This window comes from Ambystoma mexicanum, chromosome 2p (assembly GCF_040938575.1).
Source record: "Ambystoma mexicanum isolate Mex_15411 chromosome 2p, UKY_AmexF1_1, whole genome shotgun sequence".
Lineage (NCBI taxonomy): Eukaryota > Metazoa > Chordata > Amphibia > Caudata > Ambystomatidae > Ambystoma > Ambystoma mexicanum.
This window is the reverse complement of record NC_090923.1, coordinates 1118846687-1118871247: the sequence shown is the minus strand read 5'-3', so window position 1 is coordinate 1118871247 and position 24561 is coordinate 1118846687. Positions and strand designations below refer to the sequence as shown.

Below are 24561 nucleotides of genomic sequence, written 5' to 3'. Positions count from 1 at the left end.
ACAAGGTCCGCCAAGGTCGGAATGGCCCTGAACGTCACCCATTCCTATGGGCCGGAAAAAACGCAACTCTGGCGGCAGCCGTGCCTGTACCGCCAGGGTTATAATGAGGCCCATTGTATTTTGTTCCCTAACCACAGCTAGGGCTAAAAGTGCTAACATTGCTTGCTCCAAAGACCTAGAGATCTAGGCTTTTCTCCATGAGATACAGAAAGGGCTCTACGGGTAAGTAAACAGGTCTTAGCTATTCTCTGCTGAACTTAAATATACAAAGTTTAGCTGCTTTCTGGAGTGAGCCAACAAAATAATCCCAGTCATTATCATCATGTAATGGTTCTCGTAAGGCAAAGAGATCCTCATAATATCATAATCTTCATCATCCCATTGAGGGTCAGTGTCATCATCATTATCACTATCCCATCTGTCTATGTACTCCTTCTTTAGGGAATGGTGCTTTTGTCTTTATTTAACTGTTGCAGCAACAAAGGCACGTCACCTGCCCCCCGCCCCTCCATGAGCATGTTTGAAACTTCAAGTTGTTTAGCCAATGCCAATCAAATATTTTCATCAGTACCAAACCTCCCACCAGCAGCGATGGATACTTAAGTAAAAATTGTGAGAATTCTGGAGAAAGAAGGGAGTAGGGGAGAGAAAGTGACGGGGCAGCTTTTATGGGTTCTTCATTGATACGTATGTCAACCAAACCTGCAGCAACTATGGTGAAGATAACATGGCTTCTAAGTATTTTATAAGGAGTGAACAGTTGTGGGGTATTGAATCAATTACAGAGCAGGGGTAAGCAACCAATGGCTCTCTGTATGCTTTGGCCTATGACTCCCACAATACTGCACCAAAGACAGACTTGTGTGCCATTTATCAAAAAAACCCAATAAATGCTCCTTGATAGCTCAAGCATTCATTTCTCTTTAATCCCTGCATGCACCCGTGTCATATGATCATCATATGATCAGACAGCAAGCAGTGGACATTTCTAAAGCCTTACTGTGTCCATCATTTGTACATCACACTACATTCAAAACTTGATGGAACTCATTGCTGCGCATCTACCTGTAGGCATCTGCAAACTTTGATAAAGAAGGTCAACTTTTAAGAAGACCTCACAAAGGAACATTTAACAGACAGAGTAAAAGCTGTACAAAAAACTAGGTTAAAGGAGATTCCTGTTTTCTGGAAAAGTAGCCAGTTTTCAGAGCTTCTGCTGTGACAAATGAAAATTAAAAACAGAAATGGTTCCTTTAATGGTGAGCGTTCTCAGCCTACATTAACTTGAGAAATTTAAAGGAGCTCTGCCACATTTTTCTGAGGACTTCTGAATTAGGATTTTTCTTAATTCTTGATTTGCTTGTCTATAAAGAAATCATGAAGAATACAATTTACAAATCTACGAGGTAGTGAGTAAATAGTCTATGTTTGCATGAAAACTATAGCTTTGCTGCACAGCTACTGTTACAGGAAGTTAACCTACCCAATGCAAATTAATGTACTTCCATGAATGATTCCCTGTAAGCAACATATATTTGTGTCTGCTGTAAGGAAGGCATGGTATCAACAGTAAGATAGATACAAGTGACCCCAGTTCAAGGGTGTTTATCGAACTTCAAACAAGGGTTGAAAAATGCCTATCTAATCCTAAATCTACAGATGGGAGCAAGCTACGACCATCAAATAATAATAACTAAGTCCTAGTGGTGTCTGGTCAAAATAAAAGGGCCTATATTAATAAACCTATTGCCAATCCTTACCTCTAAATACAAATAGTGTGGGAAACATTGTTACAAAAAGAAAGAGGTGTGCACAAAATATGTCAGTATGTTGAGGAAGTTGGCATCCCTTCCCCACGTTTTCAACACGGGACAAGGCAGTTCACTCGAGCTTAGCACCGTCTCTGGCTTCGCTAGCACGAGGATACAGTTCAATCATTAGCATCAGGCCTTTCTGTGCCCAAGTCTCTTTGTCTTACACAGTCTCTTTCTTCAGAGGGCCTGATGCGACAAACAAAAAGTTATTTCCTCTTTCAGATTTCACAAGTACTCAATTTCTCACCATTCATCCCGGATCCCCCTCAGCCGGGCTCAGATCCTTTTAAACCAAAGTTCTTCACCTTGGATCCCCCTCATCCGGGCTCAGATCCTTTTTCACTATGTTCGGATGATATTCCTTCTCTTTTCAACATAATTAGTCTCCCTCCGCCGGGTTCGGACCAATTTCAAGTGTAAATTCTTAACGCAGGTTTTGTACCACAAAGTTCTTAGCTAATCTCCATCTCGGACCAACTTCATTTACTTTCTTTATATTCTTACTATCGAAGATTTTCGAATGTACCCAGGGTTTTGCTTGACACATTGCAGGACCACTTTGATTTTACAATTTATTTTCTTTAGAACATTTGCCACCTCTCAGTCGGATACCTAACAGAGACTTTCGCATGAGCCCCCACCAGGAGCCGGACCACTCTGTCTGCAGTATCATATCTTGGCTCCAAAGTTCAATTCCTCAGCTGTTTTATCATATTCGCGTCGCTTGCCACATAAGCTTGATACACTGCTCAATTCAGTTTTCACTGTACAATGTTGCCGCTTGCAACCTTGACTTCAACACAGACCGGTCTGATATCAGTCTCCCCAACTCACTGGCTGTGCTGACTTTACTGGCGCTGCTTTGTTGTAGGTGCCAAGGACAGTACCATGGTGGAAAATGATCCTCCCCGTCTTGACTATCGACGTGGGAGAGCCCCAGGTACCTCTGACACACCATGCAGGTTTCTCCAGCTTTGATTCCAGGTCTTATGTTTCTTAATCATCCAGGCTTGTGACAGTAACAGTCTCTCTCTGAAAAGGTCAAGGGCACTTCCCTTCTTATAACCCTCTTCAGTCTTGCCGTCTTTATCCTGGTATTAAACTGACATCTTAGAATTGCTGCTTCCTCCTGTGCTTTGCCTCGCTCAGAGTCTATTTTCGTGCTCCGCCTTTTATCCGTGTGGGGAAGTGTAATGGAAGTCAGGTGTGTGTAATGATCAGTAATTGCATGACTCTGCCTGACCACTGTATTGGGACATGTCAGATATACAGCTCGGGTGTTAGTCCGTTTTCTCTCACAGTGAGCTGTCTGTGAGAAAGTGTTTGTGCTGGAAAAGGGGTAGGGGGCTTGGTTCTTAAATATCCTACCTGATAGGATGGGGTAAAGGTGTTACAGGGAAGGGGATACCGCGTCTCGGCCTCCGGTGTCCCACTTCCACTCCCGAGGACCCCTCACCCACGTGATCCTCCCGCACTGGTCCACCCCAAGGAACTGGATCCAAAAGCGATGGCCGTGTCCTGGCCACCTGGATAACAGATCCCCGGGGACTAGCGTGTACACTGCTTACACCGCTTTGCCTACTGAATGCTCACCATCCAGTTATCCATTCCCCATTTCCCTCTTGACCTCCCTCTCCCTCCTTGTTAATCCTCTTCCCACCTGAACTTTTGATTTGCATGCTCTGAAATGACATTCTGTGAATGAGTACCTATCTGCTAAAAATATTGGCCTCACTGTGTGCATCTATGAAAAACAAATAATCTGGTTGGATTCTAGGGTGCTCCCTGTAGATGGGTCAGTATTTGAAGGTTTTAAACTGGGAGATATCTCCAAGCTGGAGAAAGGAGTAGGGGTTTGTATTGGTGCATTAATGTAACTAAAGAGGGAGTTGTTGTTTTCGCAGGAAAACACATGAAAGTGCTTTCACATTGTTAAAGAGGGAGTTGTTGTTTTCGCAGGAAAACACATGAAAGTGCTTTCACATTGTTACAAGGATGAATGTTTAGATACACATGCCAGCAGAAAAGTTGGGCATGAACAGGAAAAACAGTTTAGAAATGGACCAAATGGGTAAAGCTGATGATCATTCAAAGCTCCAAAGGGTCCAAAACAGTGCAGCTAGTCTCCTCCTAGTCTTTGGCCCCAGAGAGCACATCACACCGCCCTCTGTGTGCTCCACTGGCGACAGGCCACTTTCAAAGCTATGTGCATCACCCACGTGCCCTCCACAAGACAGGTCCAGATTACCTTCAACACATAAAATAGTATACCAACAAATTCAACAATACCTTGAACTTAACCACCTCCTAGGAGTCCGACAGTCAGGCTTCAGACCTCAGCACGGGACTGAGAGTGCGCTTATAGATCTTAAGGCACAGATAGATGAGCTGAGAGCTGAGGGCAAGACAGCACTCCTGTTACTTCTCGATCTCTCAGCTGCATTTGATCTAGTCAACCACGAGATCCTCTGCACACACCTACAGTCGGCAGCTCAATTCTCCCAGGAGGCAACTGAATGGATTCAGTCCTTCCTCAACAACCGCACTATGCTATTTTTTTCCCCTTCAGCAGCTGCTGACCCTATGCCCATTACCTGTGGTGTGCCACAAGGTCCTTGTGTCTCCCCCACCCTGTACAACATTTTTACAAAGCCCCTTTTCGATGATCTAGATGGCCTGGGTATCACCTACACAAAGTATGCTGATGATACCCAGATCCTCATCCCGCTGACGGGGGATTATGACAAGGATTTGGCCTTTGTAAATCGAGTGTACCTCATCATCCAGGCATGGATGGCTTCTCATGGTCTATGCCTGAATGATGACAAAACAGAACTCCTCATCCTAGGCACTGCACACAACCTCAATAAATTGGGTCAAAACTACTCATCTTTTGTCATTGACAATAATATCATCACCGTAGCCAAGGAGGTTAAAACCTTAGGATTCTATTTAGACTCAACGCTCACCTTCAAAAAACAAGTCAATGCCACGGCTTCCGCCACATCTTATACATGTAAACTCATTAGGGCAGCCAAACCGTTCCTCTCACCAAACAACTGCATCACTCTAGCTAGAGCATTGATCCTATCCAAGTTGGATTATTGCAACGCGCTCTACGTAGGCAGTAACGAATACATTACAAATAAAATTCAAACCCTACAAAACAATTCCTTAAGAGCAGCCCTAAGCCTGCCGACGAGAGCACATATCTCAGAGACGAGAAGATCGTATAATTGGCTTTCTACAAAAGATAAGATTTTCCTTAAATCGGTCTCTCTGACCCATAAATGCCTACACCAAGCGGCCCCTCAATATTTGATAATGAGATTCACCAGACCGACTTTTTGCCGCCCCTCTAGAAAAGCCGATTCAAACCTCCTCCTTGTCCCAAGATTTAAACGTACTATGTCTGGAGGGAATAGCTTTCCTGTCAAAGCAGCACAATTTTGGAACTCCCTACCACCATCTCTCAGGGAAGACCTTCCCTACCCACAATTCAGATCAAATACCATCCGTTGGATCAAGGAACATGACATCTAACGCTAAGACACCCAATCTCTTCCACTGCTGCGCCTATTGTAAATTTTGTATAAATTGTATATCCTCTCACCTCTATGCTTAGATATATCTATAACTTGTAAACTATGTATATTCACCTATAATTTTATACTCTGATGCATTGGTCCTAATGTTTGACGCTTCCAACATTGTAACCTAGTTGGATTCATTTACTGCGTGCTCTGTAACTTAAGTTGTACACTCCTCTTGCTGCTTTGCGCCCTGCTACCCACGGGTTAGGTGCGCTTTACAAATAATAAAAACAAACAAACAAACAAACGTACCCGTTACCAGCCCAATAGAAACCTGAGATCAGGCATCGCACTCCTCCTTCCCTACCCTCATAACGACAAGAATAGGGGGATCCTCCTGCTCCGTCCAAGCTCACACAATCTGGAACGCAATTCCCCTTAGCATCCGCTGCATAGAGGATCACCTTGCCTTCCGGAAGGCCCTCAAGACCTGGCTCTCCCAACGCACCAACCCCAGCAGCATCGAACCACTCATGAAATCAAAAAACTCCTGCAGACCACAAGACAGAATCTGCGCCACATCTACGAAACCAAGAAACCAGCCGGGACACACAAGTGCGTATCGCACTCCATGTAGATGGAGTGCGCCGCAGGCACGGCCACTCACCTGCATGTATCCGCTATCATACACTATTTAAGACACATCGCACAACACCTATGCCATAAGAATGCAGCTATGTCCCACAACAGAAATTCAGTCTAGCTGGACACATAATGAGTCTCCCGCACTCGCATACACTCCCGACTACCTCTGAGCACCCATCCACATGCCAGCTCGACATGGGTAGCTAACAGGGACTTGGGCACCCCTACCTACCTTCGTATTGGTTAAAATGCACACACGCATTCTAAACTCCTCTGTTGAATTTCCTACACTTTGGACTTCAGTCCCCAGAGGGTGTTCACCTACAGCGCTTTGAGGCCATACCAATGGGAAAAGGCACTATACAAATGACAAATTATATTACATTCCATCATTTATGAGTGGACCCTGGGGGTGTGGTTTAGCAAAAGACCAGACTCAGCAACCCTTCATGTGACCCTTACCTCTTTCCTCCTCGAGTACGCCACTGTCACCGCTGACTGGGCGGGGGGCGCCAGGTGCTGCTTCCTCGCGTGAGCGTTCATACCAGCCAAGGCGCCGTTGACGGAAGCGCTCGCGTGGCAACCCTACTCCATCACCAGGAGTGAAGGACTGTGACATGCGCGAGCTGAGCCTGCGGTTGTGCACATGCGCCTGGAGACGGTGTGGGTCAAGGGTGACAGCAGAGCTGCTGGCTCGGCGCAAGATGATGGGTGAGTTGGGGGCACTGAAGGGTCTGCCCTGCAAGCCTGTAAAAGGAATACAAAAAAATAAAAGATTAGATCTGGGGTAACGGGTGGCAGGTACATGGATGACATATGTACAACTGAGGCATAAAACATGAGTAGAAGAGGTGCAGAGAGAGCAGCATAAACTCCTTTTGCAGAAGGCACTGAACAGCACTGGCAGAGGAATGTAAACAGTGTCAGCACACAAACACTCATTTCTAACTCCACAGATGAAATGCCCCAAATTCCCTGTGCTTCTCGGTGCTAATGAGATGGCCAGGAAGTTGTCATTGCCAATACAAGAATTTGCACCGAGATGAAAATTAAAATAGGGTTGCACTGCAATTAGAGGCCCAGAGAAGAACAAGGGACATACTTTACAAGTAACATTGGTTCTGATGGATAAGATGTTTCCTCTGCAAATTTCCGACATCACAGGTGCCATCCTGAGAAGTTGGAAATGTTCAAATCAAGCCTGCACAGCACGCGCGGCACAGTGAAGGCACCTCACAATCTCGCAGCCGTAGCTGCCCGCGGGAACAGCTGGGCTCGCGATTGAAGGAAAGCCAGCAAGCAGAGCAGAAACAGAACACTGCAGCTGATGGGAGGGACCACCAGGAACCGGTGAGTGTAGGGGAAAGTCACTTGAAACCGGGGCACTCCTGGGAGGCTGTGTGAAAGCGAGGCAAATGTCGATTGCACAGAATAATATGCTCACAATGAAACAAACCCAAAGCCACAGGTTGGGAGAAAAGTGAAGCAGCAAAAGTGAACAATCACTAATAATTAACTGAATGAGCACTTTATGGGCAGAACTACGACCTGATGACAAATGAATGTAAAATTGACCATTTGAAAGCAATGTATGAAATAAGAGACTAAGGGGACCATTACGAGTTTGGAGGTAGCCATGGTGCTATTAGCTATTAGCACCTTGGCTGCCTCCAAACCCGTGACCGGGTCCGGGTAGTTGGAATGGGGACTTACCGGGTCATTCCATTCTGAAAACCATTCCTTATTCCCATTCGAGCCCCCATAGGGCTCAATGGGAATGGGGAAGGAGCTAATAACGGGCCCGCAAATAGCGTGCCCGTTATTAGCTCCATGGTCCCTTAACGGCTCCTGCTAAGGGAACTCGGAATGTGGCGGTAGGGGGTTAACGGCACCGGCATCCTTACCGGTGCCGTTAACCCCCTACCGCCGTACTCGTAATGACCCCCTAAGTGTGAAAGAGCCTAAGGAGCATGACAGACAGGTGGGGAAGAAATAAAACCACTGGAAATTGGACGATATGCATGAATACAGTGTGGCAGGGCCAAAGACTGGCAAAGGATATGTGACACACTGTGACAAAGCCAAAGGCTGACCAGGAGAAGCCAAGAGAGGGAGACACCTTCACTTAAAGCCAAGAGGCTGACAAGGAGAAGCCAAGTGAGTCTGAACATTCACACAGGGGGCAGATATAGAAGAACCTGTACTGAAGCAGGTTGAATGAGGGAACATGAGGGGAGATGTTTTACAATAGCCCATAATGGCCAGCAGAGATTTGGGTTGGTTCTCATAAGGAAAGGGGGGATACAATGTCTCGCCTGTGGATACCCACTTCCAAATCCCCAAGGGCCCTCCACCCAGGTGATCCTCCCTCACTTCTCCACCCCCAGGATCAGGATCCAAAAGCGATGGCCTTTCCTTGGCCACCTGAGAAGAGGATGTAGGGGGAGTAGGAGTGAGGATGCCCTCAGGTTTCTCACATTACCCATAGCTTTCACTAGAAATATTCCAATGGTTGGCTAACAAAAGAATTAATGAATCCCACTTTCAAATGTCTAATAAGCAAAACAGATTGGTTTTCCTGGGAAACCTCTTGCAGGATCACAGAGGGTGGTGAAGACACACAGGCCTGATCACAAGTTGGGTGGTATCCCAGATGGGATACCGGCCAACTTTATTAGCGTTAGCACCCACACGTCCGGTGGTATTACCGCTGGATCACGCGTTGGGCACTAACTGTAAGCCCCCATTCCCTATTGGGTTCATTGGACCCAATGGGGAATTTTCGGCGCAATCACTGTGTAGTAATACCACTGGCAGTAATTGCACCGAAATTGGGCAGTTTCTCTGCGTGTTTACCCCTAGCTCTGAGCTGGGAGTAAACACGCCAGCCTCCTGATAGAGCCAGCCCTTAAATGAGGCAGTAGCCCAGCAACCGCCACATTTAAGGGCTAACGCCCAACTCGTGATCAGGCCCACAGTCTTGACATCCCTCTTCATCTTCCTGCATTCACTGTGTCTTTCAAGACCTCTCCAAAGTGCTAGTCTTTTCAGGTTCTTTTTCTCAGGCTTTACCTCAGCCTCTCATTCCTCCAATTCGAAATTGATTTCCCACAACACTCCTTGCTGGGGTGGGTCTCTTAGCATTTGCTCTAAGTCTCTCCCAGACCTTGGGTTCCTTCAGCATTCACTTGAGGTCTCCCCAGAAACTGATTTTTTCATCATTCACTTAAGGTCTCTCCCTAACCTTGGGTTTCATCAGCATTCACTTGAGGTCTCTCCCAGATGTTGCATTTCTTCAGCATTCACTTGAGGTCTCGCCCAGACCTTGCGTTTCTTCAGCAATCACAACAGTGGGCCTCATTCCAAAGTTCGTGCTAGTCATGGCGCTATTAGCGCCATGACTAGCACCAATACTGGTACCGCCACCGACTTGGTGGTATGGGGACTTACCGGTCTATTCCGACCATTGCGGGACCGGTAAGTCCCCATTTGAAAAGCCATTCCCCATTCCCATTCGAGCCCCCATAAGGCTCAATGGGAAGGCGGCAATAACGGTACCGTAAATTACGGTACTGTTATTGACCCCGGTATACCTTTGCGGGTCCCGTCCTTAACGCCTGCTAAAACCAGGCGCTAAGGAAGGACCCGCAAAGGGACCTCGGAATAGGGCGCAAAGGGATTACCGGCATCGGTGTCATTACCGGTGCCCGATATCCCTTTGCGCCCAGCTTGTAATGAGGGCCATTGAGTATTTTTCCCTGCCTAATCCAGGAAACTTTTCAGGCAGCTCATATTATGGTACCCTTCTGCTGGGGGTGAAGACCTTCGCTTTCAGTCCTCCTTTGTCTCTGCTCATGGATTGCTTGGTAGGTCTTCCTTCCTTTCAGCAGCATACCCTCTAGTGGGTCAGTTTTGTGGTGTGGTCCTCTCTAGAGTAACTGCTGTAGGCTTTCAAAAACGTGTACTCCCTATTGCCATGGAGCGGTTTCCTCATGGATGTAGGGACAGACATGAAGCACATCAACTTCCCTCCAAACATCTTATCTTCCCTCTTTCTGTCCCTCACTTGTATAGTTCCTCAGGAGTTTTGGTACTTGTCTCAGCCTTGACGATTGTCTGAGGCAATTATAGCTTTGTTCCAGGACTTGGGATTTGCTCGTGGTTTGTGTTTCCCCTAACAAATACTGAAAACCTTCTACCTGACTCTCTTGGCATTGGCTAATTAGGTGATTTCCCTCACGTGTTTGATCCACATCTTTAAATAACTCACATAGCATCGTTGTCATCCTGGAATCCTTGCAGTGTGTGTGGAGGTGGTTGCTGTGTTCCACGGCTACAGAGTAATTACCTATGGTGTCTCGCTGTCTCTCAGAACAACAATGTGGACTGCAGCTGTCCTGGCCATTTAGTTGATGAGTTCAGGGACTTTTTTGTTCATGTTGCGTGCACTTCGCACTTTGGTTTCCATACACTCCGCTGGTCACGGTCACGCGGGCTGCATTTGCTCATTGCCTGCTAAGTGATTAGAATGGGGAACAGGTGAGGCAATACATTCCTGCTATGCTCCAGATATTGAAGAGTTATGGCACAGGGATGCATGAGAGTTTTGTATCAGAGGTTTTCCAGAAATCACTGATGATGTTTTCTTGAGTGTTTTTGAAGCAGTGCTCTGCGACAACCAGAGGATCTTCTCTGAAGAAATCCCAACACCTGGGACCAATCTGCCAAGAATCCTTGATGGTCTCCTTGTAGGGAGTAGGTTACCAACTCCAGAGATGCAAAGTTCCATACTTTTCCCACCCATTAATGTTCCATGGGAGGATCCTTTGATTTCCATTTTTGTGCCACCCCAAGCGCCCCTGCCATCATTAAAATTATGTACACTTTACGTTCTGCTCTAGTAGCTAACTCCACCATAGGTCCTCCTAGACCCAGCATTGCTGGTAAACCGTTGTTTCATCGACAGTCTTTTTTATGACTGTCTTTTTTATGAGTAAACAATTACGAAAACAGTCATCGAAATTTTTTTGGGGGGTGGAAAACGGCAGATAAGTGGTTGGGGGGTCAGGAATAGTTAAATATAGGCAGGGGAGTTTGCGGGGGAACCCCCCCAAAATAAATTGTTGATGACTTTTTCGTAATAGTGAACTCGTAAAAAAGGCAGTCGTAAAAATCACTGTGGATGAAACTACATAGAACCGCATTGCCATACCACTGTTGCCCCCTCCCTTCATTCCCAGGATCAGCGCTAGAGCCTTCCGTATTACCCTCTAGTATTCCTGAATGCAGGGGCAGTCCCACCAGATACGATTCCAGGTTCCCACCATACCATATTGCCTCCAGCATAAGTTGGACCCTGAAGGTTAAAATTTGTGAATTTTTTCAGGAGTTAGGTGTCATTGTAGCTTATGTTTTACCCATATTTGCTGAATTTGCAAGGACCTCCTAAGCCTTTGTTGGCCCATAGTTTTTTCCATTCAGTATCTTCCATTACTTGGCCCGTTGCCCCTTCCCAAGATGCGATGTATCTCCTTTCCCCTGGTTCCTCCCCTTGTTTGGTGAGTGAATAGATGGCCCCCACTATATGTTTATCCCCTTAGTCTGTCATTAAAAATTCCTCTAAGAGGCCACCAAGGGGCGCGCGGATGACAGAAGCCTGAACGTGTGGTTCCCGAGCCAATGGTTCTTTTAGTGGATTGGGCCCCCATGCCTGACCCCCTGGAAACCCGAAACAGAGACCAGACGGTGACTTCACCTCCCAGGCATAATGGGACGAAACCTAGGTCGATTTGGCCCAGCGCAACCAAAGTTGAGACGGATCGAGGAGCGAAGCGCAGACACTGAGGACGGTCTCCGGGTTGAGAGATGAGCCGGCGAAGCGTGGATCAGAGGCGTCCCAAGGTGGTGTGTGGGCGCCCGAGGACCCCCCTCATCCCCCACCCATGGAGGATGACTGATAGAGTGGGCTTGACCCCCAATGGTGAACACAGTGCCCCGTACAAGTGAGGGAAGCGAAAGGTGGGCTGAGTGCCCCTCCCCCTGCCTGGAACAGAGGTCCGCAGAGACTGGAGAAGCAGATCAATGGCAGGGCTGTGAGGCCCCCTGGAACCGGCTAGGGGCGTGTGCCTGCCCGGTGTAGCAGACCTGGGGGGTTTGAGCTGGAGGAGCGCTGAGGCCCAGAACCCCTGGGTGAGTGCCAGACCCAGAGGGGATTGAGGAGGTGAAAGGTGGGCTGAGTGCTGCGGTGCCACTCCCCTCCTCCACCCGGTATAGAAGAATAGAGTGCAGTTCCTGACAATAGAGGACCGCAGTGACTGGGAAAGTGGACCAACAGCAGGGGAGTGAGGCCCCCTGGCACCGGCTAGAGGCATGTGCCCGCCCAATATAGCGGCCCTGGTGAGGAGCGGGTTAGAGAAGCACTGAGTCCCAGAACCCACGTGCAGAAGACCATCGACCCCCTTTGGCGTCGCTGCTGCAGTGTGCTAGAGAACTGATGGTGAGCTGGGCCTGGACGAAGGTGGCCAGTCGGAATATATGGGTGAGAGTGTCATGCCCCAACCAGAGGCCCAAATGTGAGCACCCCAGTGGCTTGGAGACTCTTCCTGGGATGGGGTCCCCGCCGAGACAATACAGTAAGGGGGCTGATAGACATTGACTGCCCCTGGCTCCTGGAGGACCGCTGAATGAAGATACAGTGGGGGTAAACCTACCAGGAGGGTACCGGATGGAGACCGGACCGGCCGGCGGGAGTGGACCCCACCCCGAACCCAGAGGAACTGTGGAGGGCACCTGCGTTGGAAGGCAGAGTAGCCACCCGCTCCCCAATGGACTGGTGAATCACAGTGGGGCGATTTGAATATGAACAAAGCGGGAACCCGAGAACCTGAGCCTGGCCCACACGCAAAATATGGCAAAGGGGGGTGGACCCGCGTCCATCAAAAAAAGACATCACCTCCATAATTGAAGAGATATGGGGGATGAGAGCTGACATAGGGGGGGAAACTGGACAAGATCAACGTGAGAATAGATAAGATGGGCGAGAGGCTACAGACGCTAGAAAACAGACCTCCCTCGACACGTTGGAAACCCAAATGGACATGCAGGTAGCGGAGCTGGTGTTAGGCAGAAACCTGTGCAGTTCCCTTAGGGACCACTGCAAAAGATTTAAGACTACAGGTGTTGGCAGTAAACCCACTTGGTAGCAGTCTGTACCACCCAGATTTACCTGGTAGCTGTGGCTGAGCAGTCAGACTTCCCTCAAGAAGAGTTAGGCAGTATGCAAAGTATACACAATAGGCACTCAGATACAACAATACAAGCAAACACTGACCAGAGCTTTGGTATCAAAGTATATAATTATTTATTTAAAAACACACTGTTGAAAACACTCCAGCACTCTTCTTGTAAAATATTCCAAACACAGTTACTATTATAATATATACACCCCTTTTTCCTTATCAGATAAGTCACTGTAAAACACCACTTATTTTCATACAGAGGTGAGCGCTTAACTAGATGGCACTCCAATAAGTTTGTGAGAAAGGGAGGGAAAAAGACAGAGGGCCTCATTACGACCCAGGTGGTAAGGGGTTTACGGCGGCGTAAACAGCGCCGACCCTTACCGCCTGATTCCGAGGTCTCTTAGCGCCATGGAGGATTTAACACCTGCTTTTAGCAGGTGTTAAAATCCATGGCGCTAAGGGACCTTGTCGTTAATTACGCCACCGTAATTTACGGTGGCGTAATTAACGCCTTCCCCACTCCCATTATGCCCTATGGGGCAAAAATGGGAATGGGGAAGGGTAAATGGGGATTGGGGACTTACCGCCCGCCAACCTCGGAATGGGGCGGTAAGTCCGCCAACCACCATGGCGTAAACATAGTTTACGCCATGGTGGTAAAGGTACGACCCAGGCGGTAAGTTACCGCCTGGGTCGTAATGAGGCCCAGAATATGGAAAGGTACACCACTCTAAGATTCAGGAACACTGTTAGCAAGGCAGAAGAGCAAAAGTCACTGGTGAGCCAAAGTCCAAAGGCTGGGCCCACTCTTAGAGAGAGCAGAGCACAAATGCACCCAAGATCACACAGTTACACTAGGCTTAGAAAATCTTGCAGAGGGTTCAAAAAGAGTTTAGAGAGGCTTACGAAAGTTTAGCCAGGGTGTCCCAGGCTAACCCAGGTTCGAAAGCCGGGGGCTAAATCTACCCCGTACAGTCGGTAGCAAGGGAAGCCAGGAGGGACACGGTACCTTAAGTGGGAAGGATCCTCCAGCGGTGGCAGTTGTTCCTGGTAGTGGGTGCAAGTTGCGTCGTCGTCCAGGGGAAGAGAAGATCTTGACTTGGAGGAAAGATGAAGGTCGTTGCACTACCAGGGCAGAAACCAGCCGCGGAGTTTTCCGGTTAAAGGTGGTACCTTTGTTTCGTGGTCGTGGTAAAACGTGGTATCCCGGTTGCCGGGGTGCTTGGCACAGGCAAGGCGGCCACGAGGTACGTCGGGAAGGCGAAAAGACGGTGAAACTGGTTATCCCCACCAGTCAAAGGAAGAAGACTCTCCGGCGGGAGATCTCCTCTGTCGTTGGGAAAAAGTGGTGAGACGGTCCAGCAGGGCTCCACCGGTAGTGGTGTCGTGGCAGGTCGGCTCAGCTTCTCCCTCGTCGGATTCTTAGGTCCTGTGGCGACTTCTGAAGTTCCAGTCCCCAAAGCCCTGCTTTTATGCAGCAAACCCCCATTCACTCAGCCTAGCTGTCACTCAAACATGCTAAGTGGTGAGCCGGCCGGCTCACCACTTGGGCCAATCAGGATGGAGTGCGACTTGAGTTGCCTAGGCAACTCAGTCCAGGGTGCCTAAATTCCCCTCCACCCCTCCTAAGTACCCCAGACAGAGTGGCACCACTTTGGAGGGCTTCTGTGGAGAAGCCCGCCAAAAAGTAGAACAAAGGGCTCGACTTGGGTTGGAGTCACAGAAGAGAACACCAACGCCATTTTAGAATCAAGTTTTGGCAAAAAATACCAACCGGAGAATTAATATTAATTAAATAAACCGGCGGTATGTTCGAGGTTACCGTAAATAATTAAATAAAGATAGTAGCCTAAAACAATGGGAAATCCCATAGGAAAATATTTGCGGTTGAATATAAAAAGTAGTATCCACTGCCACCAGCCAAAACTCGATCAGGGGGGACGTAGACGTGCCCCCTCGACTAACAGACCCTGGGGCAATCGAATTGCCCCAGCCAGTACGTCCACAATATGATGGTTTGTACTGGTTCTGTTCAGAATTTAAGACTAGTAAAGTCAATGGTGACTTTACATGCCCTGGGAGACAGTATTCAGTCCCAGGGTATAGAGTCTATTCTGGGGGGTCACTATGACACCCCTGTGTCACTTCACTGAGGGTGCTGTGTAACACACATCACAAAAACACATGAAGCCCTATGGAGTAAAAGACCCCATAGCCCATTAAACACTTCTAGATTCAAAGAAACACACTCAAATCATGTCCAAGAGTGAGGGTAAAAGAGTCTCACTCTTGGCAGGAGAAAAATATAAACCCCAAAAATCCAGCAAAGCTGCTGGGGGACTTACTAGGTTAGGAAATTCAGCCTAAACAGAGCATTCTCCCTAACAGCTGGAGAGGCGAGATACTGAAATCACCCTTAAAATGGACGATTTTGAAAATCGGGAGAGGAGGAACAACCCAAGATTTTCTGGGCTGCCGAGAAGGAGGTGGAGACCGAGAGAGACTTGAGGAGGGCCATCCGTGGTGTTGCGAAGCTCCTCTTTGGGGATGAGACCATTGACAAGCCGAAAATCGAAAGGGTGCACAGAGCAGGTGGGGCATCCAGGGGCCGAGGTCAGTGTTAACTCGTTTTCACAACTACCCTGATAAGTTGAAGATCCTAGAGCAGGTGAGATCAGTGGGAACGGTGACTATGGGTAATGCCAAAATTACGGTCTTCCAGGACTTGTCCACCCTAACCCTGGCGAAGAGGAGGTTGTGTGCCCCCCTCACGAAGTGGTTGAACGAGAAAGGAATCAGGTACAGATGGGGGTTCCCGTTTTCCATCGCCTTTGAAGTAGATGGATATGACAACAAACCAGTCACCGAAGAGGATATCCAGACAGTAACGGGAGAATTAACGGGTGAAGCAGGGGCCATTCCAGAGGATGGGCAAGCTGCAAAGGTGGACTGGCGATGGTGCCTAAAGAGGCCCAACAGACGTAAAGTGCCTGGATCCCACAGGTTTATGAAGCTAAATACCCGAGGGGTGCCCTGGGCTGAGAAGTGAATTACAGACAGGGCACCTGTCACTACCCTGGGCATGACAAACCGTTGCAAAAACCTGAGACTGCATTGTTTTGTTTTTTGTCTTGCTTCAGCCATGTTCGGGGGAGGTTGGAAGAAGGGGGAAGGGAGTTAGGTGGTATCTTGAGCTAGAAGGGGGCTCTTGAACTAGTGAGGTGTTTGGGGGGAACCAGAGGGGTTCGGTTCTTACTGGTGGTTCGATACTAGTCCAGTGATGTTAACTGGCTAGGAATGGACGCTTCGAGTGGAGGAAAGGTTGTTGGTGGGGGGGGGGGTTAGGGAAGGGTGGGGCAGCAGAGAAGGTTGAGGGTTGAGGGAACTTGTCATAGGTGAACAATCAAGGTCTGAGGAAGGGACTTGAGCAAAGTTGGATGGGTATGATGGGGAACTGGTGTAGGTGGTGCAAAGAAGATCATGGTAATGACGGATCTGGGTAGGAGGGGGAGGCGGATCACCTGAGAGTCTGCAAGCTTAAGTTAAGGGACTTAACTCACCCACAAAACGATCTTTGGTAGCCAAAGAGTTCAGGAGGGGGGAATGGATGTGCTTCTCATTCAAGAGACAAGGTTCTCCTGAGGGGAGAAAGGGATGGTGTCCTGTGGGCTTCTTGGACGAACCTATTGGTCCTCTGGAGACATTAGGAAAGGTGGGGTAGGCATCCTAATACACAAACGACCCAGGATGATCGAGGAGAAGGTGTGGAGGAGTGTGGATGGGAGAGCGCTGGATGTATCAGGGTTTATCAAGGGGGTGCGAATTACCTTTGCAATGATGTATGTCCCAAACTAGGGTCAGTTGAATTTGTGCGCCCAATGCTAGCGTAAATGCTGACGGAGGACACGGGGTGCATGATCATGGGGAGTGTGGGGGACCTCAACCTGCGGGCGGATATCACATTAGACAGGAAGGCCCAGAACCAGTCAGGGATGGAAGCCACTGGAGTGAGTGGCGAGGGGCTCCAGGAGGTGGTGGACTTTCATGAACTGCGGGATGTGTGGTGTTTCTTCCACCCACAGTTGAGGGGCTTTACCTTCTATTCACCACCATACGGGACATACACTCATATTGTTTTTTTGTACATAACAAGAAAGCTGTGACATTCGGCCTTGTGTTCCAGGATTCACCCAATATGTTGGTCAGATCACGACTTGGTTTCTATGGACCTATCATGGTGGGGTCTGCAGGCAGGAAACTCTATACAGAGGTGCAATGAGTCCCTTTGGAGGGATAGGGTGTTCAGGGAAGAGATTGAGGGGGCGATCAGGGAATATTTCACCCTGAATGATACTGGGGAGGTGGACCAGGGTACAGTGTGCGACGCAGCAAAGGTGACATGGAGGGCACTCCTGATTAGAGAAGGGGCTCGAAGGAAGAGAGAGAGGACGCTCTTGGAAAATGAACTACGAATAGAGATAGGGACTCTTGAAAGGCAAATACACAACTCGGAGACGGGTATGGAAGAATGAGTAGAGGAAGTGCAGGGGAAGAGGCTGGACTTGTGGCGCTTGGAGGAGAGCAAGATAGTTCCCCAGCTCCAATTCCTAAAACAAAAATATTATGAGAAAGGGGATAAGGCGGATGCACGCTTGGCGGCCCGCTTAAGGGGACAACGAGCGGAAAGATGGATCACTGAAGTGAGGGGCACGGAGGGGTTAATGGAGGGGACAGCGGAGGGGATGCTCAAGACCTTTGCCTCCTTCTATGAACAGTTGTATAAAGGGGGGATCCCCCTGAGAGGAGTAATTGGGGGCTTATCTTGGGGGGAATCCCCTCCCGATGCTGACAACTCAGGAGTCCACAGGGTTGGACGTCCCCATTAACAGCAAGGAGATACTAGAAGCAATCGGATCGGGGGGGTCACGGACGGGTAAGACCAAGGGTAGGACGGGTATACCCCGGGATTTTACAAAACATTCACAAATCTACTGGTTTCACAAATGGTGAAGTTAATTAACCACATCCTTCAGACCGGCCGGTACTAATTGTACTTAGATATGGAAAAATGGGGGAGTACGACTATCTCATGGTTTGGGCGACTTAAAATGAATTTTCTCCCGAGAATGTTTTATCTCTTTCAGAAGTCCTCTATATCCGTCCCAGAGTCAACATTTTGGGAAATAAAGGGGCACCTCGTTAGGTTATTATGGCAGGGAAAGAAGGCCAGGGTGGCATATGAGGTCTTGGTGCTGCCTAAGGCGAAAGGGGGAGTATGTTTCCCTGAGCTGCAACTTTACTTTCGAGCTGCTCAGCTCAGGATCGTAATCCTGCACCTCAGAGAGCAGGGGGACCTCCAGTGGGTGGCATTAGATAATTTCCATCTCCAACCGGCCACAGTGGGGGAACGTCTCTGGGCCCGAGGACCTGGATGCCGAGGAGGATTAGAGAAAATTCCATTCTGGGGGTCATATGGGAAATATGGAGAGCGTGCCCGGAAATGGTGGGGATAAGTCGTGGCCATCGCTGCAGAGTCATTTATGGGCCCAAGGGGTGAGAGACCACATTCTTAACCTCGATAGGTTCCAGAGTTGGTTTGAGGCAGGCCTAGCGCGCATTGGGCAGCTGTGGAGGCAGGGCCACTTCATTACAATAGTGGAACAGGAAGAAGCACTGGGGGTGAGGGATCTATCAGTGTTCTCCTACCTGCAACTGAAGGGAGTACTTACACAAGTTTGGAAGGATAAAATACAGAGGGCCCTCCCACCAGTGGAGAACATACTGGATTCACAAGTAGAAATGAAGGGGCTGATCTCCTCCCTGTATGGTGGGCTGGTGGAGGCGGGAAAGGGGAACACTGAGGGACTGCAGAAGAAATGGCAAAGGGATTTGGGGACATAGATGGATGAATCACTGTGGGGGAAAATGTGTCGTAAAGCATATAAGGTCTCCATTTCAGCCCAATATAAATTGCACGCCACAAACATGCTCCACAGGTGGCCGTATGACCCGGTCAGCCTTTCTAAAATGTGCCCGGGGGTGAGCCCTCTCTGTTGGCATGAGTGTGGGGCCAGGGGGCGGATTATTGGCATATGTGGTGGGGGTATGCGAAGGTCGGATGTTCTGGGATGAAGTGCTTGGGTGGATTAAAGACCTGGATGGAATATGCCGAATGCCGACACCACTCCTAGTGCTGTTTGGATTGAAATATGTTGACAGGGCATGTCTGGGTCTTTCCCATTTGGAGCATTTCCTGTTGTTGGCGGGGAGGGCATGCCTGGCTATGCACTGGAGGAGAGTATGCCTCCCTGGAAAAAAGGAGTGGGTGCTTACCGCTTAAAGCCATCTATCTAATGGAAAGGTTAACAGCTGCCATACATTTAGGGAACACGGACCTGGAAGTGGAATGGGATTCATTCAGGGCCAGGTACATGCCACCGTAGGGGCTGGAGGCAACTCAGGGGAATGGAAGGAAGGGTTGCGCTGAGCACCAGTGACAAGAGGAGGCCAAGGAGATCCCCCCGTGGTCCAAAGTGGGGAGGTTGATGCAGAACCGGGACTTGTGGAAATAAGTTTTGTCATAACGAATAAGGTTAGGCGAACTACACTGCCCAGAGATCTACTTGGGTCAAGTAAAACTGTTCTACCTATGCCAGGTGGGGGGTGGGGGTTGCAATGATACGGTATGAGGAGTACTGACCTTCAGTTGGGGTGCTATTTGAGATATACAGTGATGTGCCAGCCGCAATTCATTGTATAACATGTTGAAAATCAATAAAGTTAAAGTTTTTAAAAAAAATCTCGAAGGTGGTTAGGAATCGTGTCGCTGCTACCTTCAAGGATGGCTTCATTACCAATGTCTTATTTAACCTCTCACCTTCTTCCAACCCAAAGTCCACCTTACATTGGTGGAATGATATATATATATATATATATTTATTTATTCATTTATTTATTCATTTATATTGCGCTGGTAACTCGCAAGTCTCGGGCGCAGATACAAGAACACGGAAGACAAAACATAAATATGACAAGGCAACTCTATGTGGAGGGTCTAAGTGTTGGAGGTATCTAGGAACATAGAAATCAGTCGAAGAGATACGTTTTCACTAGTTTACAAAAACGTAAGTAATTTTGTTCTTTCCTTATGTTAGATGGTAAATTATTCCAGATACCTGCAGTGATGACTGGAAAGGATGTACCCAAACCCAGCTTGCATTTGTGGGAAGCTACTGCAATCCTATTTTGATCCATTGATCGTAGAATGCGGCTGGGAGCGTAAGTGTGAATTTTGGATTTCAGGTAGCCCGGGGCTTTCCCATGAATGCATCTATGAGCTATTGTGAGAGCCTTAAAATGGGTTCTGCTTGGTATTACCCAAATTGACCTTTAACAATTGACCTTTTGCACAATTGACCTAATTATAGTGGTCCTAATTGATCTTTTGCACAATTGACTTTTATATTATTTAAGTTATTTTATATATGTATTGGGTTAGTTTTGGATTATAAATGATATAAGGTGACTGGGTGGGGGTTTGCAGGGGGTTTTGGATTGGGTGGGGGGATTGCAGGGGGTTGCCCCTGCATATATGTCCTAATTGACCTTCTAAATTAGGTAAATTCTCCCAAGGTCAATTCTCCCGAGGTCAGTTGTCAAAAGGTCAATTAGTACACAACCTTCTGCTTTCCACTTTGAGCCAGTGTAGCTCCTTCCTCAAATTACTGATGTGGTCGGACTTTGATTTGCATTTGATAATCCTGACCACATTGTTTTCAATGATCTGATACACCTGTAAGCTTTTGGTTAGGATGGTTGTCCTGGCCACGGTAGAGCAATTGTTCTCAGAGAGGTATGGTCTGATGGATTTGTGTCTGAGCTTCGGCTCCTATGGATGCTTCCATCATCATACCTAGGGTTTTCACCTTCTCAAGCACTTTGATGTTTGTGTCTTCAATCTGAAAATGGATGTAGTCTGGAGGTAGAGAATTTCTGGCTTGAGTGGATCCAAAGACCGTCAGCTCAGTTTTCTTGCCATTCAGGCACATCCAATTGGAGTCCATCCATTGCGCAGTGGTATTGTATATTCTAAGTAAATTGTCATCTTTTTTGTGGTCCCCACTAAGTTCTAGCACTAGCTGCGTATCGTCTGTGTAATTAGTGAAAAACACATTTACTTGGTCTAATACGCAGCATAGAAATCTGATGCAAAGATTAAATAGTAGTGGTGACATGTTGGCTCCCTGAGGAACCCCACAAAGTATCTCTCTTTCCATGGAGAATTTGTCTCCCCAGTGCACTCGAGAAGTCCTGTTCTTTAGGAAGGACATTATCCAGGTCTTTGCTGCTGGTGAACAGTTAGCTGTTTTACCTAGTGCTACTTCAAGCAGATTGTGATCTAACAGATCAAATGCCGCACTGAGATCCAACAAGATGAGGAGGCCTGCCTTTCCCCTGTCCATGATGCTAAGCATCTTTGTCTGGAAATCCAGCATGGCTGATTCGGTGCTGTGTGCTGGTCTGAACCCTGACTGTTGTGGATGGAGTGAGTCAGAGGCATCAGTATGTGTTTGTAATTGTGCTGTAGCTACCTTGTCCATGATTTTCAATAGGAAGTTGCAGTTCGTGATAGGTCTAAGGTTGCTTGGGGCTCTAGGATCTAGGCATGGTTTTTTTACCAGGGGGTTACAGTGACCTTTTTTATGGCTTGTGGGACTAACTGGTCCCTAAAGGAGGTGTTGACGATTTTAGCCAGTGTAGGGGTGAAAATATCTGGGTATTCAAGTATTATTTTAGCTCGTAATATATTTTCCGCGCATGATGTCGGTTTCATAGAGGCAAGTGTTTTTTTCATCTCATCAGCGGTGATATTCGAGAAGTTGAAGGTTTGTATATTCTCAAGAGCCTTTTCTAAAGGCATTTTTATGTTGTTAGGTTTATTTAGTTGGGATTTTGTTATTTTGTCTCTAGCTTTTTCAATTTTCTCGAAAAATGCTTTTTGGGTGTTATCGCATTCCTGTTGCGAGGGTGTGAATGGTGACGAGATTGCCATAGGTTTGTCTATTGACTTCAAGTTATTAAATAGTTTGCTTGACACATTGTCTGCTGCTATAATTTGTTTGTTGAAGTACTGCTTTTTGGCTTCAATTATCTCTTTCTTATAATAGGTTTCCACAGTCTTTAATTTTTCTTTATTTTCTGCTGTGTTTTTTTTCTCCAAGCGTTTTCAAGTTTTCTTTTAGTTCCTTTTAGCAAGGACAGTTCCTTGGAGAACCATTCTTGCAATTTACTTTTGGTTCTGAGAGTTTTAATCTGGGGGGGAGCATTTTGGTCTACTAACTTTTTTAGATGGTCAAGAAGGTTGATCATCATGGTATCGCAGGAATCTTCCTCTTCGGCGATGGAAGTAAAATCCTTTCATACAGGATTCGAGTTGCTCTCTCTTGATGTTTTTGAAGTTTCTTTGAGTTAATTTTATAGGAGGGTAGGGTTTTTTTTACCTTGGAGGAGGGTGGAGAGACCTGAAAGGTAACACTAAAATGGTCTGACCAAATACATGGTTCCGTCTGATAGTCATGTGTCTCTAGGTTGTTGGTAATTACCCAGTCCAGTTGATGTCCTTTTTTCATTGTCGGTTCCCTATTGGTGACAAAGTAATTTATGTTTTGCAATTAACTTTCTAGGTTGATGGCATCTTTGTCTGCCTGATTGCCGTACTATCTATTGAAATCTCCGACCGCCAGTGTGGTGCATTTGGGCCTTTTAAGGAGATTGAGAAGATGGGTGACGTTCATTGAATTCAGGTGTAGAAGATGATGGTCTGTAAACCACTATCAGATCATCAGTCGATGAGTGTTTAAGATGAATCATTTCGCAAACATTGCATGAAGCTTTACCTAGGAAGAGGGCGATGGAGCTTCTTGCAATTACTGCTACTCCACCTCCTTTCCCGGTTTCTCTATTAGCGCAGTGAATTACGTATACATCAGGGACTGCAATGTCGTATGTCGGACCAATTGGATCCGAGAGCCATGTTTCCGTGATACAAAAAATGTCTATATTTTCCTCAATGATCCTGTCATGGATACATTGGGCATGTTTGTTCAGTAAGCGTGTATTGAGTAGGCAGATTTTTTGCTCAGTGGTATGTTTTGTTGTGATCAGTGTGGCGAGCGACTGAGTCACTTTTGGTCGGGTTTTTTGTGGTGTCTTTTAGTTGCAAGTTCCTCGTTGTTTCCATTATGGTTATCTTTTTTGTCAGTGACAAGTTGGGTTGCAATAATGGCTTTATTTAGGAGGTGGAGTTTGTGTTCCTCCAAGAGCAATTTGTCTAGAGGGAAAAGACCCATATTGGCGTGGGTCTTAGGTGTTTAGTGTCCAGGTATTTACTGGTAGCGTTTTCAGCACCGGACGCCGTGGACCGGCGCAAGACCGGCTTGGCCCTGAAGCGCCGGCGCTGAAGTGCCTGACGTTCCTCTAAGAGGAGCGCTGGTGCTTCTGTGTATTGAAGTCCCAGTAAGCCTACTAGCCAATAAGAATGGCTGAGGCCGTGATATATGATATTTTATTTATATCGCGCTCGTACACAAGTGTTTCAGAGCGCGACCAAGCAAAGGGAGGGGAACAAGGAGAACAAAAAAATAAAAACTACGATCTTACTAGGCCCAGAGACATTAAGAAAGTGAAAGTGCATGGAGACTGGGAACAGGGGGAAAGTGCGTGGAAGGGGGAGAAGTGGAAAGTGCAGAACAGAGGAGAGAAAAGAATAAATAATATGTGAAATAAATAAATAAAGGCAATGAAAAGGTCGTAGTGCAGCCAGCAAGTGGCAAGTACATGATTGGTCAGATAGGGTATATCTGATAAGAGCAGAAGAAAGGCGGGGGACTGTATGGGTACAGATACAGATCCCAATACAATGGGTGGCCCGGAGACAGTGCAAGAGGGAGGTAGGGTGCGCAGGTACTTGGGCCGAGGGACAGTCGGTGGCCAGGTGCACAGAATTATTTTATCTCTGCTCCCTCGAACATATCCCACATGTTATGGCAGCCTCCTTCCAGCCACACATCAAAACCTATTCCCCTATGCCCCGGTGTGAAGTTTGGATTGCCGAAGATTGGTGTCAATGGAGATGGGAATGTGGTGAGTATGGCCCGCCTTGTAAACTCATCCCAGGAATCCCCTACCACCGCCAGTATCTTACTGCAGTACATGTTGACTGGTCTATCTCCCTTCGGTTTCCATAATAACTCCTCTAGATTCTCCCCTACCACTGCTTTATCCATTTTCCTCCATAATGTATCCCTGTTGTCCTTCAACCAGTACCTC

The 24561-nt window shown here is 47.5% G+C and overlaps 1 protein-coding gene across 3 annotated transcripts in view; it reads right to left on the bottom strand.

Moving 5' to 3' along the window:
* CCDC88B (coiled-coil domain containing 88B) overlaps nucleotides 1-24561 on the bottom strand; it is a 1445666-nt gene that overhangs the window by 375035 nt on the left and 1046070 nt on the right. For all 3 annotated transcript variants that reach the window (XM_069645149.1, XM_069645150.1, XM_069645151.1), the window contains exon 26: nucleotides 6455-6739. In XM_069645149.1, coding sequence (XP_069501250.1) covers nucleotides 6455-6739 — 285 coding nt within the window. The remainder of the gene's footprint in view (nucleotides 1-6454; nucleotides 6740-24561) is intronic.